Below are 27,884 nucleotides of genomic sequence, written 5' to 3'. Positions count from 1 at the left end.
ATCAGAATAAGGGGCCTAACAGAGAAGATTATCATGAAAGATTTAATTTCTACATTATTACTTTTATTCCAAGATATGGGAATCTTAGAAGCGCAAAATGAAAATATCATAGAAAAAGCACATAGGATAACCAAACCTAAGTCCATTACTAAGGAAACCCCAAGAGATGTAATTATTCAATTATCAACACTCCGGATCCGCAAAAAAATTCTAACAGCTTCAAGAACATATAACTCAGAAGAAGAAAGCTTTAAGAACTTTTTTTCCAGGATTTATCACAAAGAACACGTCAACAGAGAGCTTCATATAAGGATATTACAAAAATATTTAGAGAAAATAATATCCGTTATAATTGGGGCTATTCCTCGAAAATGATGGTATCATATGAAGGACAATCATATCAGTTTGATATACCTAAGAAGGCCCAGGACTGGTGGGAATCTAAAATATTGAAGAATAAAATTTTTTTTTTTTTCTTTATTTGGTGGTCTAAATTATATGTATCTGATATATATCTTAAATACTCTGTTATACATTAAGATTATAAATCAACTTTTTTTTAGCTAAGGAATAGCTACACTTTTAAGAAGTTTAAATAACACACAGTTGGGGAAGATATATTTATCTCACAAAAGACCATAGTCCTAATATTACCGTATTTGCTCAATTATAAGACGACCCCAAATCTGAATATTAATTTATGAAAAAAAGAAAAAGCCTGAATATAAGACGACCCCATAGGAAAAAAGTTTTACCAGTAAATGTTCATTCATGTAAACTATGTGAACAATTTTTTCTTTAATAAAACCTATGATTGAAAAAAATATTTTTTCACACTTTTAACACGTAAAATACTACACTAGTTTGGGAAGATATATTTATCTCACGTTAGATTACAGCTCTAACACTATTTTTTAAACTGATACAAGATCAGGTATAAATAACACACTACATTCTATGGTATATGAGCACATTTATTTGATACTTTGAATTGTTTGACACACAATTTTTTTTTCTCTCTCTTTTTTTTATTTTTATATTTATTAAAGACTAACAATTTATAAATAATGAGACAAAAGATAATAAAATTAGGCCTACAAAGGTCCAGAAGGGATTTATTTATCTATTTATTTTCTTCTTCTTATGCTTTTTTGACTGGTATGAACTAAGACTACTTATGCATATCGCTATAAAGTGTTACTTAGAATTTAACTTATAAAAAATATATACATAAAATGTAAGAGATATACCGTATTGGCTCGGATATAGGCCGCCCCCGTATATAGGCCGCACCCTAAAAGTTTGGTGCTTTTTAAAGAAGGTTTTTTTCTTTAAAAAAGCACCAAAAAACATGCTGCCACTCTGTCCTCCCCCCCCCCCGAGATATGCTGCCACTCTGTCCTCTCACCCTCCCCGAGATATGCTGCCACTCTGTCCTCTCCCCCTCCCCGAGATATGCTGCCACTCTGTCCTCCCCCCCTCGAGATACACTGCCACTCTGTCCCCCCCCCTCGAGACACGCTGCCACTCTGTCCTCCCCGCGATATGCTGCCACTCTGTCCCCCCCCCCCGACTTACCAGAGCAGACTCCCAGGTGTCTTACGGGGCCGGAGGGGGACATCTATGCACATCGTGTATACAACTCCCGGTACCGGCACTCAGCGGAAGTGCCGGCACCGGAAGTTGTATACGCGTATTGCGTAGATGTCTTCCGCCGGCCCTGCAAGACACCCGGGAGTCTGCCCTGGTAACTCGGGGGGGTTAGAATGCATCGTGCGCACGTCCGTGCGATGCGCTTAGACAACCTCCCGTGCCGGTACTCCCCCCCCCCGTGGAAAGTGCCGGCAGGGGAGGCTGTCTGAGCGTATCAGACAGTAGGATGCAGGTCCCCTGCACCGCTGCGGGGGATCTGTATCCTGACCCCGCTGCCTGTCCGGCGCGGGGTCAGGACAGGCAGCGCATTCGGGGTGCGCTAGACCCCGAATATAGGCCGCACCCCCACTTTAAAGTGGGGGAAAAAAGTGCGGCCTATATTCGGGCCAATACGGTATATATAATAATTAATTGAGACTTGAAATATGATTTTAATAATAATAAAGGCCGGATTAGGGGTTTTTTTTTTTGTTTTTTTTGGCCCGTTTGCCCGCGAACCCGACTTTTTCATTTTCGTCTACCCCTTAGATGTGATAACCACAGATGGAATATTCCCTTCTGTGGCTCAGTGTTAGGAGGTCCAGGAAGTGGGGAAGGACCTATTGGTACAATTATTACCAAGTATATATGTTGAAAAAAGGGAAGGATTACCCTTACCTATCTTGTTGTTATGTTATTTATTACCAGACACTATGCTTTATTTTTTTATATCTAAGTAAGTTTTATTTTTCTTTTTGGTGTCCGGTATATGGACTGTTTCTTTATTTGTGCTGGGTACTTCAGGAGACTCACTGGCTTAATTCCATGGGGAATTATATTAAAGGTAGAAATATATCTAAAGTTATGTTTTCCTCTATGATAGGAAAAAAAGAGGTGTAGCAGTGGTATTTACAAATAGAATAAAAGAGGATATTTTATATCAAGAAATGGACCCAGAAGCTAGATCTATAATATTAATCTGCTAGATACAAAATGAGATATATACCATAGTGAATATGCGCCGAATAGTAAAACGGTGGGATTTGTGGAGAACCTATATAGTAGAGTGATCTTTCTACTTTATTTACAAGCCTATATGAACGCGATACGATAAATAAAAAATCTCCAACTAAATTTAGATCCAATAAAATTATTTTCATTAAAAAAGAATAAATGAGAGTTAGAAAAAAACAAAAAAAAATTTTAGAGAGACTTAAACAGCAATGGTATTTTAAAAGTAACAGAATAGATAAGATCCTAACTGATAAATAGTTAAAGATAATATAACATATATGACTCCAGAAGGAACTGGAAGTGCATTTAATCAATACTACTACTAATAAATCTCTTTATAATATAAAAACTACCACAAGTTCAGAAGAAATCAAAAATTTCTTAGATGGCTTACCTATTTCAAGGATATCTATAGAACAATTGAAAGAATTAAATAGATCGATAGAAGAAAAAGAGGTAATACAGGTTATTGAAAATCTTAAAAATCAAGAAAGTCCAGGACCTGACGGCTTTAATGGAGAATTTTATAAAATCTTTAAAAGTAATATAACTAAAGCCCTAACAGCTATGTTTAATGAAATAAGGGTGAGGGGACAAGCTCCAGAAGAGCTGTTAAGAGCAAATATACTCCCCACACTTAAACCTAAGAAAAATGCAGAAGAAATAAGAAATTACAGACCTATTTCTTTAATTAATGTAGACATGAAAATTTACGCGTCAATATTGGCAAATAGGCTAAAGCAAGTGATACCAATTATAATTCATTCAGATCAAATAGGTTTTGTCCCTAATAGACAAACATATAATAACATTAGACATATTATCTATATACTTGATGCAACAAATTTACAAAAAAAATCACTATGCCTCCTCGCACTAGAATGCTGAGAAAGCATTTGACCGCGTAAATTGGGAATTTATGTTCCATACTATCCGTGCTTTCGGAATTGATGGCCCATTTGTTTCAGTAATCTGTTCCTTATATTCAAATCCCACAGCGAGAACAATTGGGCAAAATATTAAAGCAGACTGGTTCCAATTGACAAACGGGACTCGGCAGGGATGTGCTCTTTCCCCTCTTCTGTACATAATGACTATGGAGATTCTAGTTATTGCCATACGGGAAAATCATAAGATAAAAGGCTTCTGTTTTTTACAGGAAAAATCAAAAATATGTCTGTATGCAGACGATATTCTTATAACTATAGAAGAACCTGAAAAATCTATCAGAGCTCTGATGACAACGATTAAAAAATATTCAAATATCTCAAATTATAAATTAAATATAGAAAAATCTGAAATTCTCCCATTAAATATACCAACTGAAACTAAAGAAACAATCTAAGGGGAATATACATTTTCCTGGAGAGTGCAAGATATTAATTATTTGGGATTAAAAATAGATCTGAAAGTAGAAGATATAGTTGAACGAAATTTTCTGCCTCTTTTACAGGAAACAAATTATTTGTTAAAAGAATGGCGTAACACACAATTATCCTGGATTGGCAGGATTAACGTGGCCAATGCATATATATATTCCCAAAATGGATTTATTTTTTTAGACATATCCCGTTAAAGATTCCAGATCCCTGGATTAACATGTTACAAGCTAGTTTTAATAAATGTATTAATAATGGGAGAAAAATGAGAATTAGTATTAAATATTTGGCGAAAAAAACAAATAGAGGTGGCTTGAATTATCCCAGAGTCAGAGGCATGTACATTATTACATTTATATAATTTACAACTCCAAACGAATACTAGTCAATTTTGGTTTAAATTAGAAAGAATTATGTCCAATAATAATTTGTCAATATGTATGTGGCAACCTCAGACAAAAACAGAAGTAAAATATAAAGATATACAGAATAATATAATAAGACATATCCTACAAGAATGGAAAAAGATTAGGAAGAAACTTAATCTAACTAATAAGGTTTTAGATAATATGGAATTGGATGCTATAGAATCTATTATTCCTGATATAAATTTAAGGATATGGAAAAACGTTGGAATTATGGTAATTAAAGATATCGTTATCAGAGATAACATAAAACCATTTGATCAGTTGTCTTGCGAGTACAATCTACCCAGTTCAAAAATATTCAATTACCTTAGATTAAAATCTTTCCTAATACAAGCCAGATATAAAGCTGACAAAGAACTTAATTTTAAACTTCAAAATTTATTTAATAGGAAAGATATGAAAAAAGTAATGTCTAAATCATATGAAATTATTAATAAAATGGATGAGGTCCCACCAACTTCAATCTTAATTAAATGGGCTAGAGGCTTAATGAGACAAATAACAGAGAAAAAATGGTATATTGCAATAAATATGACAAATAATTTAATACACTCTATAACAATTAGAGAAAATTCCTTCAAACTTATAAATCAATGGTACTTAACACCAACAAAAATAAGAGCTATGTTTTCAAATGCCTCAGATATGTGTTGGCGATGTAATCAGGAAAAGGGAGACTTCCAACAAATATGGTGGACTTGTAAGGATGTAAGACCCCTTTGGAAGTTTTCGTTCGAACGCCTAGAAAATATAGACAGTATTAAGTTAAATAAACAATAGAAATAGCTCTTCTACATATTTTTCCACCCAAGTTATCTTTAAAAAAAAAAAAGATAATAATTATTCATGTACTCGCAGCTTCTAAATTGCTGATTGCTAGAAACTGGAAAGAAAGAAAACCTTTCTCCCAATTACAACTGAAAAATCAGGTTTTATTTCAATTGCAGATGGAGAGTGGTCTCCATTGGATTAGTTTACAACAGAAAATAAAAACAATTATATATGAGGACTGGCTTATTAAACTAAAGAATTTATGAACCAAATACTAATCGACTTATATTCCCGGTCTTTTTTTTTTTTTGGGGACATTACGTATTTAAGACATAAATAAGCAAATTTAAGGCACAGATGTAAATGTCTATAATTACCTATGAATGAAATGCTTAGATCTTAGCATATAATAATTGTATGAGTATTACATACTCTGTACTTATGCTGAATTTACTAATCCTCTACTTGTATTTTTTGTCTTGTTTAAATGATGTATTTTCTTTATTTTATTTGTTGTCAGTATTTGTACTTTGAAAACAATAAAAAATATAATAATAAAAACAAAAAAAGAAACAGATAAATATATGTATTTATGGCTGGTAACTAAATTATTTTTACATTTTATTTTAGTTTCGATTGGTAGTAAAAACATCTTTGAAATTACTTTTGGTGTTTGTGGAATATGCTGAAAGCAACTGTCTTCTCTTAGCTCAGGCCGTAGTTACTTCTGATGCGAGAAGAGGTAAGAAAATTAGCAAACCTTTGTATGTTTGTTTTATTATACTAGACTGAATACAGAATATTAAGTTATTTGATTTTTTTCCCATGGTAATTGCAGGTGTCAAACCATGGTCCAGTGCTATGGAAATTCTCCAAGAAAAAGATGGTGTTGATAGTGAACTTCTTGTATTTGTTATGACATTAATAAACAAGGTTTGTAATGATATTTATAAATTACATTTACTTTTGTATGAAGTAGGTATGTTTTCATGATTAATTGCAGTTTCCTCCATTTCCTCAAAGTACATCTCCGTTTAATAGGGGTAGAGACAAAAAACAAACTGCCATAGTACAATTAAATAAATTTACTACACACATCTTTTACATATTTATATATATGTATTTATAGGGTATGGTATAAATTATATCCCAACTACACCTGCAGTTAACAGCTAAATGGTTTGTAAAAGCAAGATATGAAGCATATGTGAAGCAGCACTAGAACCCATGATCGAACCCATTTAGTAGAAAGTGGGCAAGGTTATTTGCTGTGATTCTAAGATTTTTTAGTGCAAATAAACATTTCTACTCATGCAGATAAGGCATAATCAAGGTATGTTGAGTCCTATAATTTTTTACATATGGGACATGGGCTCCCTTTATTGCACTTGCCCATACTTTGCACACGCCTACTACCTTTTTCATAGCCCTGACTTGACCTGACCAATCTTGGAAGAGAGATGTATGTAAAAAAATAAATAATAAAAAGCAAGGGAAGAATATTTATACAATTGTTTCCTCGTTTCTAATAATCTTACAGAGTGATGCATATACTTCAGTTACTGTTTTTTCAATGTCGCATATTTGTTTTTCATTGGTAAGATCACAATCATGGAGTCCATTAACTCCACATCTTACTTTGTGCAAACATTCGTTTGTAGATAGCAGTAGAAAATTAAACCTCTGTCTCTCAGCCTGCACATCGTAGTAGCAGCAGACAGTCACAGTTATGGCAGTTGGTTGACAGTATTTCCACTGATATCAGTGGTAGTTGTGCCTTTTCCCAGGATGTTAAACTAATCAGGGCTAGGATAATTTTTTTTTTATTTTTTTTTTAATACACTTTATTATATCACGAATGTAAACAAACAAACATAAGTAATATATAATTTTAAAGATTTTGCACATTGTAAATTAACCTTATCAGCTGGACCTGATTACAGTTACTTTGCTATTTAGGCACGCTTTTGGAGTCAGTAGTTATCAAAATCAACCTTGAGTAACCTGACAAACTAATATTAGTAGGTCCATTCAAAGTAAATACTTAGCCTATCCTATTTGGAATATTCTCTAGGGGCAGTGGAAAATCCTTTATGACTCCAAGCATAGACTGTCTTTGTATGAATCACATATCAAATAAAATTGTATCAAAAATTGTATACCGTATTTGCTCGATTATAAGACAACCCCCCCCCCAAATCTGAATATTAATTTTCGAAAAAAGAAAAAGCCTGAATATAAGACGACCCTATAGGAAAAAAGTTTTACTGGTAAATATTAATTCATGTAAAGTTTTTTTTTCATATTTAATAGAAGCTATGATTGAAACAAATATATTTTTTGTTTTTAATTCCTTTTATTTGCTAACCTGCCCCCCCAGTTATGCACATCTGCCCCCAGGTTTGCCACTCTGCCTCCCTGATATGCCTTATACCCCCCTATATGCCACTCTGCCTCCCTGATATGCAGAGTGGCATACGGGTGGTTAAAAAACATATCATGGGGCACTCTGCCTCCAGAAAAGCCTTATGCCACCCATACAACACCCCCCGACTTACCAATGCTTCTAACTCCCTGGTGTCTGTTGGTGGCAGCTGGTTTAAGGCGGAAGTACAAGCAGTAACGGGGGTTGTCTGCGTTCATCAAGCGGACGTTCGTCAGTTGGCAGAGAAGAGAATTCCCCGTAGCGCTGCAGGGAATTCTTCTCTCTGCCAGCCGGTGAAGGTACGTGCGATGCGCGTAGACAACCTCCGCTGCTGGCGCCCGGTGATAGAGGCGGGGATCTGGGTCAAAGTGGGAATCTCAGACTCTCACTCTTACACTCATTAGCTCTGAAAAAACCTTGTCTTATAATCGAGCAAATACGGTAAATTAGTTGTGCCTATGAATTTCCTGTCGTGCAGAAACAAGTATTATTCGACTCTCAACGGCTTCTGCACTACAACTCACCTTATTCTGGTGAGCTAAGCAATATATGGCCCTACAGCATGACTGAATCCCTGATATTTATGCCTTAGATGTTTTTTGAATGGTATTCGCTGAGTATGCGCTGAATTCTTGTTTTTTTCTGTTTAACTGGAAATGTGTGAGTTAATTTTTGTATTTATTATATTGATTAATTTTTAATTAATGGTTTAGACACTTGAAGGTTTGCCTGACCAAGATTCTTTCTATGACATGTCGGACTACCTGGAAGAACTTGGTATGGAAGCTATAGCTAAGAGATACTTGAACAAGAAAGGAACTGATTTAGATTTAGTGGAGCAATTCAAAATTTATGAGGTAAGAATTTGTGTTACTTGTTTCTTCAGGCATTAGAGATTAATAGGATGTGCCTTTACATATTTTTTTTAAATAAAGTGAATCAACACAATAAATCAGAGGTAGGTAACCACAATAACACAACAGCAGTCACCTCACATAGTTATAGAATATAATTATTAAACTTGTAAACCATTTTGTTAGACATACTTAGAAAGAGTAAAGTATACTTTTGGCTTCATATCTTTTAGCATAACTAAATTCATTATTTAAATGAACTGTTTCTGATTTTAGTTTGTAATTCAGTGTAATTGTTTTGGAGATATTTAGTTTAACTAATTTGTGCAAAACAATATTCAGTGCTGTCATGTAAACAAATGTCTGTGAATATTAGGCTGGAAACCTGGCTTGCACATCCAGTTTGTTGCATAATTGAAGATGGAACATTGGCACACCATGCTCTCTATCTCAGGGCCTGTGGGGTCTGGGGGTTAAAAAAACTGGTACAAATAAGGGATCTATTTGCCAGTTTTCCCTGATGACCCCTAAGGTCAGCTGTTCCTCAAGGGGAGGAATAACATTCCTGAAACATCCCAACTATTTCAGCCTTAGTTTGGGATATTCTACCCTTCAGGTCTTTCACCTTATGTGGACGTTGCTCTCACAAGGCATGCTTATAAAATAGTTTTCAGGAAAAAAGAAGGGAATGTATCAGCATGTTGTAAAGCCAGGTACTGAAAAACCTTTAGGACTTGTAAATTTATGTCGGTACTGGAAATTGTTAAAACACTCCACCAGAATTGATCTGTGTTTTGTTTCTGGATGTACCCTGCAAAAGGAAAAGACATCAGATTCTACATATGTATTTCCTAGACCATGCATGAATTCTTGTCCATTTATTATCTTAAGTAATGGAAAGCTCCTTGACATGGGGCTCTGTGCGGAACAAATAAAAATTATGGGGGAAAGCGTCTTTTTGATGATATAGATTCTACCAAAAAAACTAAATCTGGTAAACTGGCCACTATGCTATTCAAGAGACAGTGTGACTGTTAAATAGACCCACAGGTATTGGAGTTTGGTGCACCCCAAGTGCCTCAAACTGGGGCTTAGGTGATCCCAACAGGCTCTGCTATAGGTAAAAAAAGTAGATAGTAGTCCTTGAGTAGGCTGGCAGACCAGGCAAATGTGATAGTTAGTAGAGAACATTGGTTTAGGCAGGGGTAGGCAACCTTCGGCTCTCCAGATGTTGTGAACTACATTTCCCTTGATGCTTTGCCAGCATTATGACTGTATGAGCATTATGGGAGATGTGGTCCACAACATCAGGAGAGCCGAAGATTGCCTACCCCTGGTTTAGGGCATTATTTGTTAAATAAGTGATTCCAAAATCAGTGTAGAATTCCAAAACCAATCAACAGATAAGCCATGGTCATACACAGAGCAGTTAAGCAGACAAGCCGGGGTCGTACACGGAGCAGCTAAGCAGACAAGCCGGGGTCATACACTGAGCAGTTAAGCAGACAAGCCGGGGTCATTCACCAAGCACTTAAGCAGACAACCTGAGGTTATACACGGAGCAGGTAAGCAGACAAGCCAAGGTCAGATAGGAAGCAAGTAAGCAGACAAGCCGAGGTCATAAACTGAGCTGGATGCAAGGTACCAAATCGTCAGGCAAAAAGAGGTCAAAAACAAGCCAAGAATCAATGCACTGCAAACTTCAGAAAACAGGATACACAATACACTAGACCAGTGATTCTCAACCCATGTGTTCTCAGGACCCACATTTGTCTTTGGTCATTAAGTCACGACCAAAAAATAATTTCATTTCCGAAACATTGTATTTTATTCCATAAAACAACTTGTGCAGTATTCCACATATATACACTTTTTAAACAGTAAAAAAATGGATACTTTGCACAATCAATAAATAATGCAGTAATCACAGCGCTAGTGAACATTAATTGTGCAATAATCACAGCGCTAGTGAAATGAAAGTGCCATTGAGACAAAAACCCAATAATAAATAAACAGTCATCAAAACATGTGAATGTTTTTTGCTTTTGAGGAGTGTCTCAAAGTCTGGGGTGATGGTAGACAAAGCAACTCTGGGGTCATGTTCAATGTCCATTCTGTTTCTATGCTTTGTCTTTAACTGAGTTGAGAAGCCACTCTCACAAAGTTGTGCTGAAGGGTAGTAAAACTTTGATGGCATGGGTTGAGATGGAAGGATATTCAGCCATAACATTACACCAAAACTGGGAGGGTTAGCTCAGTAAAAAAAAATTAGCATCTGATCGCATGAAAGCTCTACAAGCTTGGCAACATGATGCTTTCCAAATCAATTCCAAAGAGATAGCGTATCCAGCCGTCATCCCTGTGCTGCTCTGGGAAGTAATCTTTAAAATGTTCCTGCAGCTTTGTGAGATGTGCTACTATAGTGTTCTTCAGTTAATTTCTACCTGTGGAGTCCAGGTGTGTAAGCTCATCACTAGCATTGGGAAACATATCAAGTCTCTCTTTGGAAACATGACTTGTCCACAATGCCATTTCTTTTTTGAAAGCCTCGATTTTTTTCAGTCTGTGCAAAAATATTGTGTCCCTTCCCTTGCATAGACACATTTAATGTGTTCAGCTGCTCAAACACATCTGCAAGATAAGCAGCTTGTGCAACAGATCGGCAAGGGTCGAGTTGCACTCTGAGAGCAAGGCCGCGATTTCCCTGGAAAGCCAGCGCACCTCCGCATGATACAGCACCTGTACATGTTCACTGCCCAGGTCTTTGCACAGCTTCTGAAGACACCTGGCATGCTTGGCACTCCGTTTAATGTAGTTTACCACTTTGACAGCATCTTTCAAAGTTTCGTGAAGCACTGGCACCATATCCTTGGCTGCTAATGTCTCCCTGTGCAAAAAACAATGGTTCCAAACCGCATTTGGTGCCTTTTCAAGAATTCTCTTCACCACCCCTGAGTGTTTTCCAGTCATGCAGGCTGCACCATCGGTTCTGATTCCAACACGCATATCCCATATCAGGCACACCGAACCCAAGTATGAATCGAAAGTACTGAAAATGTCCTCTGCAGTAGTAGTGGTGGGAAGCTCTCTACTGCAGAGAAATTGCTCCTGAAAGTCTCCTTCCCACACATGCCTCACATAAACCAGTAAAATGGAATTGTTCACAACATCCGTGGATTCATCCAATTGTAATGAATAGTATTTGTTAGTGTTAATGTAAGCTGTGGTCTGTTGTTTTATGTCTCCTGACATTTCTTGAATCCTCCTGCCTATTGTGTCATTGGATAGTGGAATTGTCTTTAATTTATTCACAGCAGATTGATCCAGGACCTCTCTGGCCATATCAATGACGGCAAGTAAGATAAGGTCTTCTGCAATAGTGGGGGCTTTCTTGCATTTTGCAATACGATGAGCTACATATTAAGATGCTCGGGGTGCCTGCTCTTGCTTTGAACCAGAAGATGTTAGGCACTTTTGTGATGCCCTCAGCTCTTGTAGCCTTCGTTGAAAATACTCAACAGGTTTTTCTGCAAAGGCCGGGCGTTTTGTGTCTAAATGGCGCTTTAGCTTTGATGGCTTCATGCTTTAGTTAGCCATTGTTTCGCCAAACACAAAACACACTCTGGTTTCTGTCCATCACGTCTATCTTCAATGAAAAGCCAGATTTAATATAATTTGTATCATATTTACGTTTTGAGGCCATGTTGACTGAGGAGCGCTAATTTGGGTGTACTTCAGCAAACTTAGATAAAATCCTGTAAGGTTCCAGTGAAGGATATCCAATTTACTCCTCCAGAGATGATGGTGTGTTCTCCGTAGCGTTCGAATTCCTGAATGTAATGGGAAGTCTCCAGTGACAGTGAGGAGATAGGGGGAAGTAGTGAGGGCAGTGGTGGGGTATATGAGCTGTAATGGGGGATAAGATTTATGGTGAGGGGATATGGGCAGTATTGGAGGATATGGGCAGTGGTGGGGAACAGTGTCTGTGGTGATGGAAACAAAGGCTCTAGTGAGGGAAACAGTGGCTGCGATGCTGGACAGGAGCTGTGGTGGGGATAGTGGTTGTGATGGAGAATAGGGGCTGTAATAGGGTTCAGTGGCTGTAATGGGGGGGAACATGGACTATGGTGGGGGATAGGGGCTGTATTGGGAGGCTATGGGCTGTATTGGGGGGTAGGGACTGTAATGGGGGAACAGGGGCTATGGTCGGGGTAAGGGCTGTATTGGGGGTTTATGGGGGAGATAGGGGCTGTATTCAAGGGATCCATGTATAAAGTGGAAATTTTATTATTAAATATTCATGCAACAAAAAATACAATCACAAAAAAGAAACAATAATTACAAGGTAGTAGGGCAATCTTTCAAAACAAGCTGTGTACTGTAGTACTTGGTTAGGATACTTTTATACAATATTTTCATCAATTATCAAATTGAATAAAATCATTAAAAGAAATTTGCCATTTCAGCAATAAACAAATACATTGCTGAGCATAGACAGCGCGTGGTTTATATCTACCAGACATCCTCTTAATCTTTTTTTTTTTTTATTTTTATTTTTTTATCAATTCTCCGTTTATTGATACAGCAATCAGACAATAGTCATGAACAAGGATACATACAGTGTAAATTTGAATGTGACAATACAAATGAGATGAGATGGTACATGTATCTCTTGGTTATAGGATAAATACAGGCAATGATATAAAGAGGAGACCAATAAGAGCAGTGCCTCGACAATCAGCATACATCGAATGGCTCATGAAACGTAGAAGAGGTTGACGTATCACAGAGAGCATCAAAGGAGTATAAGAAAGTCATCAACATTAAAAGAAAACCAACAAATAAACTACCCACAGGGAATATGCACAAAGTGTACATAATACAATAAAAAGAAAAAATTAAAATGAAGAAATACTCTTAATCTTTTCACCACTTACCCAAACACCTACAAAATCCACTATCTGTTTCTTATACAAAAACCCCCATAAATCTGTTCTGCCAGATTTAAAAAAAACATAAATTCTTACTTAGAAATAATAAATTGAAAAATAATTCAGGGCACACCATACCCAAAGTTTAACTGATTTCCCCATATAAACCGATTTCCCCATATAAACCGACAAAAAAAACCTGTAATTCTAACCACCACATTTTTAGGTAGCAGGAAAACAAAACTGGTATAGATAAATATCGGAAGGAGAAACCGTTTATTGGCTTGAATTTTCCTATCAAAGGACCATTTCCAGTTCTTCCATTTTTGTATTTTAGCAGAACAAATTCTAACCTCCCTTCCCAATTTCTTCGGCCTATATACTCTACACATCCAAATGTGATCCTTAAGACTTCCTTTTAAAACAAATCGGAAACGCTTCTGTTTGATTCCCTATCCAAAGAGTCTCACTTTTATCATAATTAACCATAGAATTTGAAACTTAGTAAATGTCTAATTCTCGCTGTAATACCCTGTTGTCAGCATCAGATTTTAAAAAAACAGTAATATCATCTGCATAAGCGCAGAGTTTGACATGCTCCGAGGCACCTACTAACTTCACTTCCATCCCTACAATATCCTGATGCCCTTGAATTTTCTTTAACAAAGGGTCAATGCTGAAAACATAAAGTAAAGGTACTCCAGATTTAATCTGAAAAGATTGACCCAAATTACCGTTAATCAAAGGAAAACTTTCTGCTTCTTTATATAAGATTTCCAACCATTTAATGAAAGTCTCAGGAATACCATAATTTAACAAGGTCTCAAATAAAAATCCATAATGTACCCGGTCAAAGGCTTTGGTTTGATCCAGCCCAACCAAGTACACAGCTTCTCTCTGCTGTTTTGCGTGTTCTATCACCTCTCTCACCAATAATAGTGTATCTTGTATGCTACGATTTTTAACTGCACATGACTGACATGGACTTATCAATGCTTCTGCTACCACACTGAGCCTTGAAGACATAATTTTTGCAAGTATTTTATAATCAGTGTTTAATAAAGACAGCGGACGCCAATTCTCAGCCAAATCACCACGTTTAGACAAAAGAACTAAAATAGAGGTGTACTGTGATCGAGTTAACTGTCCCAAAGTTAACACCTCATTATAAAACATTACAAGATCAAGTATCAAAATATCAGAAAAAGCCCGATAAAATTCAACACTTAGTACTTCTGAACCTGGACTTTTTTTTGTGGCTAAAGAATTGATACTCATTTTAATTTCATCTTCTGTTACAGGTCTAATAATTTCCACAGCCTCATTTATATCTAATACCGGAGTATCCGCATCTTGTAAATACATTTGTATTTCACTCCTGTCTATATCTTGCTTTGCAAACAGTTTTTCAAAATACGATGAAGCAATATCCCGAATTTCCCTTCCCTCTGTTTGGATATGTCCATCTTTGTCTACTAATCCTGCTACGGTTTTCTTACCTATTCGTTCTTTACAAGCTTCAAATGGAACAGGAACAGAAAACCCCCAACTGTCATATTCATTCTCCGCCTTCAACGAGTTCATACGATCATATTGAAGTTTCCTCAATTTTATCTTTAATTCCAGCAATGTGGTCTAAGTTTATACTCTCCCCATTATTAACCCTGGAGTATATTCTACTTAATTTAAGTCTTAGGGTGAGGTACTGCATGTATTGAGCATTTCCTTCCTTTTGGGCTTTGGACTTAAATCCCGAATTTCCCTTCCCTCTGTTTGGATATGTCCATCTTTGTCTACTAATCCTGCTACGGTTTTCTTACCTATTCATTCTTTACAAGCTTCAAATGGAACAGGAACAGAAAACCCCCAACTGTCATATTCATTCTCCGCCTTCAACGAGTTCATACGATCATATTGAAGTTTCCTCAATTTTATCTTTAATTCCAGCAATGTGGTCTAAGTTTATACTCTCCCCATTATTAACCCTGGAGTATATTCTACTTAATTTAAGTCTTAGGGTGAGGTACTGCATGTATTGAGCATTTCCTTCCTTTTGGGCTTTGGACTTAAAAAACCCTTTAATATCAGTTTTAATATGTTCCCATCAGCTTGACATGGTGTCGTATAAACACTGTGCGGATTTCCTATGAGCATAATACTGTATAAATTCTTATTTAACTTGCTCATTATTTAGTGTTCTTGCATTTAGTTTCCAAATACCTTTGCCGTACAATATCCCAATACCACTCCCTCCTGGGTCTGCGGCCATCCTCGGCCTCCCTTCAAGAGCACATTCACGCAGGAATAATAGGAGGAGTATAAAGTGGAAATTTTTTTATTTAATATTCATGCAACAAAAAAATACAATCACAAAAAAGAAACAATAATTACAACACACAAAAAAAAAAAAATTATACCCAAAACATCAAAACAAAAATGACAGATCAATCCCTTCCCAATACCGTGTACTTCTCTCCTTAACATACACATCTTTTAAAGCATCAATAATCAAAGTAGTTACAGACTCAACTGATAACAAAATGTGTTTTGCTGACTTTAAACACCTAGCATTCCACAAATAATATATAACAATGGCATTAATTACATACAACGTACTTTTATTAATATTTCCCGGGATTTTAAATTCACCATATACCAATTGTACATATGACTGATTTTTAAGATGAGACATCTTTAAATATGTTGCCATCACGTCCCATATTTTTTTACTGAATAGACACTCACACAAGAAATGGGACATGGTTTCTAAGATATCTGTGCATTCATCCCTTGGGCAATTTCGATCCACCAAATTGATAAATTTTAAATTGGATCTAACATACAATTTACCATGAAAACAAAGCCAAATGGTGTCTCTCATCTTGACCGGAACCCTTGTGCTCGTGACATGTTGTATGGCATTTTTAACTAAGATAGTAGGGCAATCTTTCAAAACAAGCTGTGCACTGTAATACTTGGTTAGGATACTTTTATACAATATTTTCCTGTCAAATTGAATAAAATCATTAAAAGAAATTTGCCATTTCAGCAATAAACGAATACATTGCTGAGCATAGACAGCGCGTGGTTTATATCTACCAGACATCCTCTTAATCTTTTCACCACTTATCCAAACACCTACAAAATCCACTATCTGTTTCTTATACAGAACCCCCCATAAATTTGTTCTACCAGATTTAAAAAAACATAAATTCTTACTTAGAAATAATAAATTGAAAAATAATTCAGGGCACACCATACCCCAACCCCCGTCTTTCTTGGGAAGATATGTAATGTTTCTCTTAATAATGTTTAACCGATTTCCCCATATAAACTGAAAAAACAAACCTGTTATTCTAACCACCACATTTTCAGGTAGCGGGAAAACAAAACTGGTATAGATAAATATCGGAAGGAGAAACCGTTTAATGGCTTGAATTTTCCTTTCAAAGGACCATTTCCAGTTCTTCCATTTTTGTATTTTAGCAGAACAAATTTCTAACCTCCCTTCCCAATTTCTTTGGCCTATATCCTCTACACATCCAAATGTGATCCCTAAGACTTTAATAGTTTCTTCCTTCCTTTTAAAACAGATCGGAAACGCTTCTGTTTGATTCCCAATCCAAAGAGCCTCACTTTTATCCTCATTAACCATAGAATTGGAAATGTAAATGTCTAATTCTCGCTGTAATACCCTATTATCAGCATCAGATTTTAAAAAAACAGTAATATCATCTGCATAAGCACAGAGTTTGACATGCTCTGAGGCACCTCCTAACTTCACTTCCATCCCTACAATATCCTGATGCCCTTGAATTTTCCTTAACAAAGGGTCAATGCTGAAAACATAAAGTAAAGGGCTCATTGGACAACCCTGACGTACACCAGATTTTATCTGAAAAGATTGACCTAAATTACCATTAATCAAAGGAAAACTTTCTGCTTCTTTATATAAGATTTCCAACCATTTAATAAAAGTCACATGAATACCATAATTTAACAAGGTCTCAAATAAAAATCCATGATGTACCCGGTCAAAGGCTTTGGTTTGATCCAGCCCAACCAAGTATACACCTTCTCTCTGCTGTTTTGCGTGTTCTATCACCTCTCTCACCAGTAATAGTGTATCTTGTATGCTCCGATTTTTAACTGCACATGACTGACATGGACTTATCAATGCTTCTGCTACCACACTGAGCCTTGACGACATAATTTTTGCAAGTATTTTATAATCAGTGTTTAATAAAGACAGCGGACGCCAATTCTTTAACTCAGCCAAATCACCGTGTTTTGACAAAAGAACTAAAATAGAGGTGTACTGAGATGGAGTTAACTGTCCCAAAGTTAACACCTCATTATACAACATTACTAGATCAGGTATCAAAATATCAGAAAAAGCCCGATAAAATTCAACACTTAGTCCATCCGAACCTGGACTTTTTTTTGTGGCCAAGGAATTGATACTCATTTTAATTTCATCTTCCGTTACAGGTCTAATCATTTCCACAGCCTCATTTATATCTAATACCGGAGTATCCACATCTTGTAAATACATTTGTATTTCACTCCTATCTATATCTTGTTTTGCAAACAGTTTTCCAAAATACGATGTAGCAATATCCCGAATTTTCCTTCCCTCTGTTTGGATATTTCCATCTTCGTCTACCAATCTTGATATGGTTTTCTTACCAATTCGTTCTTTACAAGCTTCAAATGGATCAGGAACAGAAAACCCCCAACTATCAAATTTATTCTCCGCCTTCAACGAGTTCATACGATCATATTGAAGTTTCCTCATTTTATCTTTAATTCCAGCAATATGGTCTAAGTTTATACTCTCCCCATTATTAACCCTGGAGTATAATCTACTTAATTTAAGCCTTAGGGCGAGGTACTGCATGTATTGAGCATTTCCTTCCTTTCGGGCTTTGGACTTAAAAAACCCTTTAATATCAGTTTTAATTTGCTCCCACCAGCTTGACATGGTGTCGTATAAACACTGTGTGGATTTCCTATGAGCATAATACTTTATAAATTCTTGTTTAACTTGCTCATTATCTAGTGTTCTTACATTTAGTTTCCAAATACCTTTGCCGTACAATATCCCATCCTTTACTTTTAAAGTCAGGACAATCATAACATGATCTGAAAACTCCACTGGGAGGAGCTGAAAGTCAAAAGATAAAGACTGACTTTTTACATATATCCTATCTAAACGACTTGCCCATTTCCCTTTATGATAGGTAAATCCACGCTCCGTTGGGTAATTATACTTAAAGGTGTCAACAAGACCCGCTTGACCAATCAGTTTTTTTAAGAAATTTTCATCATATTTTAGGTTCTTATAATTACTATTGCGATCCTCGTTATTCACTACGCAATTAAAATCACCACCCATCACTAATACTTTAGAGGTGAAACAATATGGCTTAATATTTGTAAACAATTCCTTCCTACCTACTAACGTTTGAGGAGCATAAACATTAATTATACGGTAATTCACTTTATTCAGTGTCATATCCAACAATAAACATCTACCCTCAATACCCTCAATGATACGGTCGATTGTAAAATCACATTTCTTGAACAAAACACCAATACCATCATAGTTATCTAGTCCAAAAGACCAATAAGACGGCCCATGTGTCCATTCTCTTTTAGCACGCAAGACATCATCGTTATTCCTCAGTCTGGTTTCCTGTAAAAAACACACATCAAAAGGTTCATCCTGCAAAAATCTATATACTAAATTTCTCCTCTCACTAGTTCTTAAACTATTAGTATTAAAAGAACAGATCCGTAGAGACATATGATCTATATAAATTCATCATTTTTTCTTTTACCCCCAACATTGTCCCCTTGGGAACCCCATCTCTTAAATGAGACAGATACAGTCTCTTCTTCATCACAGGACCTCATTAATTCTTCTATGGATCCTTCTTTCCAAAATGGTCCTTCCTTTCTTTTAAGTTCAGTAGTATCTCCTGAGAATTCCTCTAGGCCAGCATAACGACCAGCAGTTATCTTGAAAGGAAGTCCTTGAATATTGCTTTTCTGCTTATGTAATCCTAAATATCTTGACTTTCTCTTTCCCTTTCCTTGCACCAACTGGAAATCTTCGTTTTTCCCCATAAGTGACTGAAAACCTTGAGTTGCTGGGGATCATGCATTTCCCCTGTATTTTCTTTTATTGTGACATTTTCTGGTTCAGTAGCGAGATCTTTCTGATGGTCAGTTGGATTTTGTCCCTTGTCAGTTATTGGCTCATCCATTGCTTCATTAAATATACCTTCCAGATCCAACTCAGCCTCCTCTATTTTGTTGTGGGAGGCTTCTGGACACTCTTTGAAGGTATGACCTTGAACAGAACATAAATTACAGATAACGTCTTGCTTACATTCTGACCTGGTATGACCCAAACAGTTACATTGTGAACATTTAATCTTGTCACAGCTATAGGCCAGATGCCTTATTGACCCACATTTATAGCAGACTCTAGGTTGTCCAGGGTAATAACATATGCCTCTGTCAGAACCAATGAAAAAGCTGTGCGGTAGATGGTGAGTAACGCCTCCTGTCTGCCATAACTTGACTAGCATCTTCCATCCTCCGTTCCACAGACCATTTTCATCCAATATTTTTTGGGGTGCATTCATGACAGTACAATGCCTGTTTATCCAGTACATGATGTCTGCTAATGCCACCATTTCTGTTTGAAACAGGAGTGTGACAGAGACTGTAGCCTGTCTTGTAAGCTGAACAAGTTTTATGTTTTTCCAGATAATATCATTTTTTGTCCGATGAAAAATCTCCCAAAACATATCGAGGTTCTGCACCAACTTAAAGCTAATATCAAATTGCCTTGAACCAGGAAAGTTAATAAGGGCAAATATATCCTCTGCAGAGAAGCCCATAAAGTCTATTAAGAGTCCACGACCAATTACTTTTCTGTCTGGAATATCCGTTTCTTGTCCAGTGAATAGAAGTCGCACAGCATTCTTGCGTCTTGGAGTATCTCCTCTTGGCCGTGCAACACTTGAAAATGATTTACCACTAACTCTAGAAAGAGTTATATCTGCACTTTTCTGAGTGCTGGCTGATTCACTTGAAATCAGTTCAGTCCTTGAATTTAGTCCGTGTTGTAGTTCTTCTGAGTTTGCTTTATTAGCGTCAGTTTGTAGATTACTCCTTCCACCCAGCTTTTGTGCTGCAAATGGTGTATTTTCTGTTGTATGTCCATCTGTCAAAACAGATAATTCCTTTAGGTTGCACTCAGCACTTGTTTCAGGTGCCAAACTTTGTTCAGAGCCAACTAACAGACCAGAGCTGCATACTTCTTGCCCTTCACCTCTTCCCTCTTGCATAGGTTGTGGCTCTGGGTGTAAATCCTTTGTATTCTTCTCCATTAGCCTTTCCACAACACACTTTATGTTCCTTGATCTTAAACTGTGTATTCGGATTTCACTTGGACACTCAGGAGTTAAAATGCTGGTGTTGGAGTCTGCAGACTGAGCTGAGATTACTGAACTGCTTTCACCTGATGAGACAACCTCACGGGGCCTCCCACGTTCAGTTAGTTCTTGTGATTCTGGAATTTGTGCAGATATTTCAACCTCATCCATATCACCGGACAAAGTGGCAGGTACAGGACACATTTTCTCTGATAATTTCTTTATTATTTTCTCAACACCTTTAACTTTCACTGACTGTATTGGCAAACTCTTAATCTTTAATGGGTTTGTCTTTTGCATTTGGTAAAGCTTAGTTTCCTCTCCTTGAACTTCGCCTTTTAGCTTTTCAATCTCTGCAGCCTTTTCACTTATTCCTTTCTGCAGAGACAGAAGCTCAGCATTGATCTGATCAATCTGTTGCAATAATTCAGCTTTCTTACATTGCTCTGTTACTTTCTCCTCTTTTGTTACCAAAACTTGCTTTTGCTTGCTCATATCTTTAAACATTACACACAACGCCTGATGATTCTGAGAGGCATCACCCAGCTTCTTATCCAGAACAGACAATGATTTCCTGATAGAACTTTCCTTAAACTTCTTACTCACATTTACTGTGACATTTTGGCCTTCATCCGGTTTTAGGCCTGGGACTGGATTCAGCTTAGAATCCGAAACAGAACCACTCCCTCCTGGGTCTGAGGCCATCCTCAGCCCCCCTACAAGAGCACATTCACACAGCCCTTGAATGTATAAAGTGGATATAGAGGGAAAGGTGATAATTGCTAACCTTATTGGCAGAATCCCTTGTGGTCGTGGCAGCACCATGAGATTTCTGAGGGAAAAACAAGCCTTCTGACTTGTCTGGTGTCTCTAGATGAGTGTTTAATAATACTTCTACTACCCCTTAAATTTAAGTGGAAGGGTTTCCATCACCTTTACCCACCATAACATAATCAAGCAACTTGCTTTGCGGTCGGGGAGTAATACTACAGTATATGCCGGACCTGATGCTGCCTAATGGCCCTGATTGTTGCGTCCGCGGTCCTGACAGCCTGCGGCTCGCGGATTGCCGCTTGAATGTGTAAGGCAGCCCCAGGAAAGTGAAGTTTTCCCGGTATGCCTCCAGTCCGGCCCTGACCCTCCGCGACCCACTGAAGACAGGGTCGTGACCCACGAGTTGAGAACCACTGGCTTAGACAATCTCCCTTGCTGGCACTCCCCCCGTGGGAAGTGCTGGCAGGGGAGGCGGTCTCAGCGTATCGGAGAGTAGGATGCAGGTCCCCTGCAGCGCTACAGGGGATCTGTATCCTAACCATGCAGCCTGCCCGGAACTGCATGTCTCGGGCGTCGGGAGATACCAATTGCGCATTCCTGCGCTAAACCCTGAATATAGGCTGCACCCCTACTTTAAAGACTTAAAGTGGGTGTGACGGGACTCTCCATCACTGGGACCACTGGAGAGGCCTGACTGCCAGCCTCCTCCCTATTGACAATGGGCCCTGGGTTTGTAAAGACTTCTGTGGCTACCCCCAGTATATCATGTCATCACTGACTGAGGGGATTATCTCCAGCAGACAGCCAGGATCTGCAAGCAGGGAGTGACCTCCATTGTTTTAATTTAATATCAGACCCTTCCACCCCATGGTGCATTATTATGTTGTATAAATTAGTCCCCCCCCCTATTGAATTGTTAATCCCGTTACTGCCCCTGTTGTCTCTGAGAGGCAGATTAAGGGGGCGTTTTGTGTCCCAATATCTTATTTTATGTTAATGTGTGTTTTGCTGGATATATCCAGCTCTGTGTGTCCAAAATAAATCGGTCTTCGTTTGGTTTTACCCTACACTGAGTCTCGGCTAGTGACTGGGGAACCGGGGAAAGCGTGTTTTCCCAGGCTAAGGGAGCAAAAGACAGCGGAGGTAGTTGGTCGGACTAACCAGGTCTGTGACAGTGGGGGAAAAAAAGTGTGGCCTATATTCGGGGCAAATACGGTATATAAATTGCCTCTTTTTTTTACCTTATAACCCTGATGATCCATCTCTCTCTGTATAATAGTTGTCATTGAGGGACAGAGTCTTCAAGTTAGGAGTCAGATGTGATCTCAATTGGCTTTGTAGCAGTTTGAACTGCAGAGTCTTAAGTGACAGCAAATGTCCCGTAAAATCCCTCGACTTCCAGCTCAGTGCTGTTCAAGAATTTTTTTTTCCAGTTAAAATGTTTTTTTAATGCTTTCAATGATGGTGCGCCATATGAGCACCAGCATTGAATTTCAGTTGGCCCGTGTCTTTGATGCAATTGCAGCAGCAAAGAGGTTAATGGGGAGGGTAAGAGTTTTGTCCCTGAAGTTGCCTGTGTTACCTGAGACATGATTGGTGATCATATAGTTAAGCCTGCATGATCACTGTAGTGGGCATGACCTGGGCAAATGGCAGCAATGATGCACCCGTGGTCACTATGATTGTTGCGACATGGATGCCCCCCCATGACATACCCAATATGTCATTGGTCACGAGTGGTTAAACGGTACTGGTACAGAAGTATAAAAGGACAATGCACTTACAACCTAACTAATCTTAAAATAATCCAATTAAGATTTTCTGTTTTTTTGTGGTGATCCCAAACAGAATATACTTTTTTGTGACTGATGTGACAATTAGGGCTGCAACAACTAATCGATAAAATCGATAATAATCGATAATGAAATTCGTTGGCAACGAATTTCATTATCGATTAGTTGAATCGATTATTATCGATTATAAAATGAGGGTTTTTTCAGAGCAAACGCTCTGAAAAATCCCCCTCATTATATAATCCGTTTAGTCTGACTCACCGTCTCACAGCAGCAGCTCCTACTTACTCCCCCTCCCTGTAATCACTGTGACAACTGGCCCCGCCCCTTCCTTCTCCAGGCCAGAACCACATGGCTGTGACACTCATCTAACTGTAAGTATATGTATATATATATATATATATATATATATAATGTGTATGTGTGTATGTATATATATATATATATATACATATATATATATATATATATATATATGTGTATATATGTATGTAATATATATATATATATATATTTGGGCTACTGAAAGTTAGGGGAGGTGGGGGTTAATTTAGGGGCAGTTATGGTTAATTGGGTGTTTAGGGTTAATTTAGGGGCAGTTATGTTAATAGGGTGTTTAGGGTTAATTTAGGAGCAGCTGTGGTTAATGGGGTGTTTGGGGTTCATTTGAGGCAGTTGTGGTTAATGGTGTGTTTAGGGTTAATTTAGGGGATGCTGTGGTTGATGGGGTCTTTAGGGTTAATTTAGGGGATGCTGTGGTTAAGGGGGTGTTAAGGGTTAATTTAGGGGCAGTTATGGTTAATGGGGAGTTTAGGGTTAATTTAGGGGAATCTAAATCCTGGGGGCAGTGAAGTGACATATCTGGGGGTATAAGGCATATACAGTATATAAGGCATATGTGGGGAGGGCAGTGTGGCATGTCTGGGGAGGACGGAGTGGTGAATCAGGGTGTATAAGGCATATCTGGGGGTAGAGTGGCATATCTGGGGGTAGAGAAGTGGCATGTCTGGGAAGCAGGGTGGCATGTCTGGGGAGGATGGAGTGGGGTATCAGGGGATATAAGGCGTATCAGGCACAGTGGCAGATGTGGGAGGCAGCGTGGAGTGGCAGATGTGGGAGGCAGCGTGGCATATGTGGGAGGCATTGTGGAGTGGCAGATGTGGGAGGCAGCATGGCGTGGCATATGTGGGGAGGGCAGGATGGCATGTCTGGGGAGGATGGAGTGGTGTTTCAGGGGGTATAAGGCGTATCAGGCACAGTGGCATGTGGGGGGTAGAGTGGAGTGGCAGATGTGGGAGGCAGCGTGGCGTGGCAGATGTGGGAAGCAGCGTGGAGTGGCAGATGTGGGAGGCAGCGTGGTGTGGTATATGTGGGAGGCAGCGTGGAGTGCTGTGGTAGGCAGCGTGGCATATGTGGGGGTGCAGCACGGCATGTCTGGGAGGCAGCGTAGCAAGCCTGGGCTCAAATGTGCATATATTGGGGGGCTGGTTGGGAAATAAAGACAAGAAATGTATTATTAAGTTTTTTATTCTGCTGTTTGTATTTAACATCATTTGTTTAGTAAATTATTTTAAATAAATGAAAAATTTACATTAATTTTTTTTATCCGATTAATCGATTAATCGAAAAAATAATCGGCCAACTAATCGATTATTAAAATAATCGTTAGTTGCAGCCCTAGTGACAATCCAGCAATCATGAGCATCACCTTTAAATACATGTTTTTTCTTTGCATCATAAGCGTCACTACAGGGGGAAAGGGGGGCAATTGTGACAAACCTCATGCTCCCTAATGGTGGGGGATTATGATCTCCTTGACCAGCCCAGGTCATCTGCACAATGCCCACCCAGGCACCATGAGTGCTGGTCGGGGTAGGAGGTGCCCGATGAGCATTAGGGAGCGCGAGGTTTGTTACTTCAGAACTCATCTTCCATGCTCCCTAATCACTATGTGCCGGCAATTGATGCCAAGCGCCGGGATATGATGTCTTACCCCACTGCTCTGCATCAATAGCAGGCGCACAGTGATAAGGGGGCACTAAAGCAGCGGTCTGAAATGATAGACCTCTTGCTCCCATGACAAGATGGAAGATGAGAAAGGTAAGAGATGGGAAGATAGGGGTTTAATGGAAGTGTATATGCATATACCGTATTGGCTCGGATATAGGCCGCCCCCGTATATAGGCCGCACCCTAAAAGTTTGGTGCTTTTTTAAAGAAAAAGTTTTTTTTCTTTAAAAAAGCACCAAAAAAAACATGCTGCCACTCTGTCCCCCCCCCGAGATATGCTGCCACTGTCCTCCCTCCCCGAGATACGCTGCCACTGTCCTCCCTCCCCGAGATACGCTGCCGCTGTCCTCCCTCCCCGCGATACGCTGCCGCTGTCCTCCCTCCCCGCGATACGCTGCCGCTGTCCTCCCTCCCCGCGATACGCTGCCGCTGTCCTCCCTCCCCGCGATACGCTGCCGCTGTCCTCCCTCCCCGCGATACGCTGCCGCTGTCCTCCCTCCCCGCGATACGCTGCCGCTGTCCTCCCTCCCCGCGATACGCTGCCGCTGTCGCTGTCCTCCTCTGCCCCCCCCTCCTCGACTTACCGGGGCAGACTCCCGGGTGTCTTGCGGGGCCGGCGAGGGACATCTACGCAATACGCGTATGCAACTTCCGGTACCGGAAGTTGCATGCGCGTATTGCGTAAATGTCTCCCGCCGGCCCCGCAAGACACCCGGGAGTCTGCTCCGGTAAGTCGAGGAGGGGGGGGCAGAGGTAAAACGCTTAGATAACCTCCCGTGCCGGCACCCCCCCCCGTGGGAAGTGCTGGCAGGGGAGGCTGTCTGAGCGTATCGGACAGCAGGATACAGGTCCCCTGCACCGCTGCGGGGGATCTGTATCTTAACCCCGCTGCCTGCCCGGCGCCCGGGACTGCATGTCCCGGGCGTCGGGCGCTAGAGCCCGAATATAGGCCGCACCCCCACTTTAAAAACTTAAAGTGGGGGAAAAAAGTGCGGCCTATATTCGAGCCAATACGGTATGTCTGTGTGTGTAAGATGGTGTGTGTTTGTATGTGTAAATGTGTGTATGGGCAGGTGTGTATAATGGCAGTGTATGTTTATGTGTGCTTATGGGTAGATATGTGTAAAGGACTGTCGCTCTGTCTCTGCACTTATTCGTAAACTGTAAAAAAGAGAGTTTTCCTCTCTTTCTCAGGTCAGAAAAGAGGAAAACTTTGGAAAGCTTGTCATAAGTGTCCAGTGTTGTTTCGGTTGAATGATTTAGTGATAGAACTTGCAAGTGCACTCCCAGTTGTGACTGTGGTATCTTATGTGTCCCCCCCCCCCTGTATATTGTTCCTAGAGTCGCCACTGCTTTGCATGCAAATGCCCATAAATGAGAATTATTGGTGATGTCCGGTTCATGAACGAATAGTTCTTTTCAATGATCCGGATGAATCAGTTCAGTACACTGAACGATTCATTTGTAACAGTTCAGTCTATGAATCATTAACTGAAGTTGTAATATGATCATGGAGTGAGTCATTTGCACAGCACACCAACTCTGGGATCAGGTTACAGCTCATCGATTCACTGACTCGTTCAGTGAAGCTATGAGTCATCGATTCACTGACTCACTGAATCAGTTCACTGAATCGTTCAGAGCAACTCTGAATCAAACACAAATATACTTTTATAACTAAATACAGGATTAATCTTCACTGCCCCCAGGATTTAGATCCCCCTTAGTTTGCACCTCTTTACTTCTAACTGCAATTTAAGCTAACCTTATTAAATTAATTAAATTAAATTAAATTCTCAGTTAATTTCAATTAATCACTCGAAATGAACCGATTCAGTTTACTGTTCCGAACTTACAATCCCTAAGAAATATTCGCTCTCATTCCCTGCCCCCAGCAATTTATATTGCAAGAGATGTTTGATTTCACTGAAGAAGGAGCCCCTGGATGTGGGCCCCTGAGGATATTTGGACACTGGGCAGGTAACATTTTGTCTTGTAATAAAGATGACACTGTTTGTCCCACAATAATGTAATTTGTTAGTTTAGGTACACATCTTTAGCTGTGTGGATAGATGCCGTTGTAGCCCAACAGTTTTTAAATGTTCTTGCTCAGTTAAGACTGCGTTTAAGGCCACTGTAGCAATGACATTTGTGATACAAGCAATGTGAAAGATGATGTTGGTTATATTTTTGATACACCTATTTACATACATTATCATACTTCTCAACATTTGAAATGGCTTTACTGAGGCACTAATGGCATGTATTGACAAAATAGTATATACAAAAAAAATAGACCAAAATACCCTCCTTAAAGTGGATATCTGCAAGGACTCCTCAAATCCCAAGAAATATAGCCAGTAAAAAAAAACGGAGTATCTCAGCAAAAATAGCTCTCTTGGTAAAGCCGGACTGGATGACCC

General features: G+C 38.9%; 1 protein-coding gene across 1 annotated transcript in view; it reads left to right on the top strand.

The window, feature by feature from the left end:
* FHOD3 (formin homology 2 domain containing 3) overlaps nucleotides 1-27,884 on the top strand; it is a 267,638-nt gene that overhangs the window by 67,122 nt on the left and 172,632 nt on the right. Inside the window, exons 7-9 of the mRNA XM_053466092.1 lie at nucleotides 5,855-5,966; nucleotides 6,063-6,157; nucleotides 8,363-8,506. Of these exons, the coding sequence (XP_053322067.1) occupies nucleotides 5,855-5,966; nucleotides 6,063-6,157; nucleotides 8,363-8,506 (351 nt within the window). The remainder of the gene's footprint in view (nucleotides 1-5,854; nucleotides 5,967-6,062; nucleotides 6,158-8,362; nucleotides 8,507-27,884) is intronic.

Source organism: Spea bombifrons, chromosome 5, assembly GCF_027358695.1.
Source record: "Spea bombifrons isolate aSpeBom1 chromosome 5, aSpeBom1.2.pri, whole genome shotgun sequence".
Lineage (NCBI taxonomy): Eukaryota > Metazoa > Chordata > Amphibia > Anura > Pelobatidae > Spea > Spea bombifrons.
Note: the sequence above shows the minus strand (reverse complement) of the source record. Positions and strands in the feature narration are given on the sequence as shown.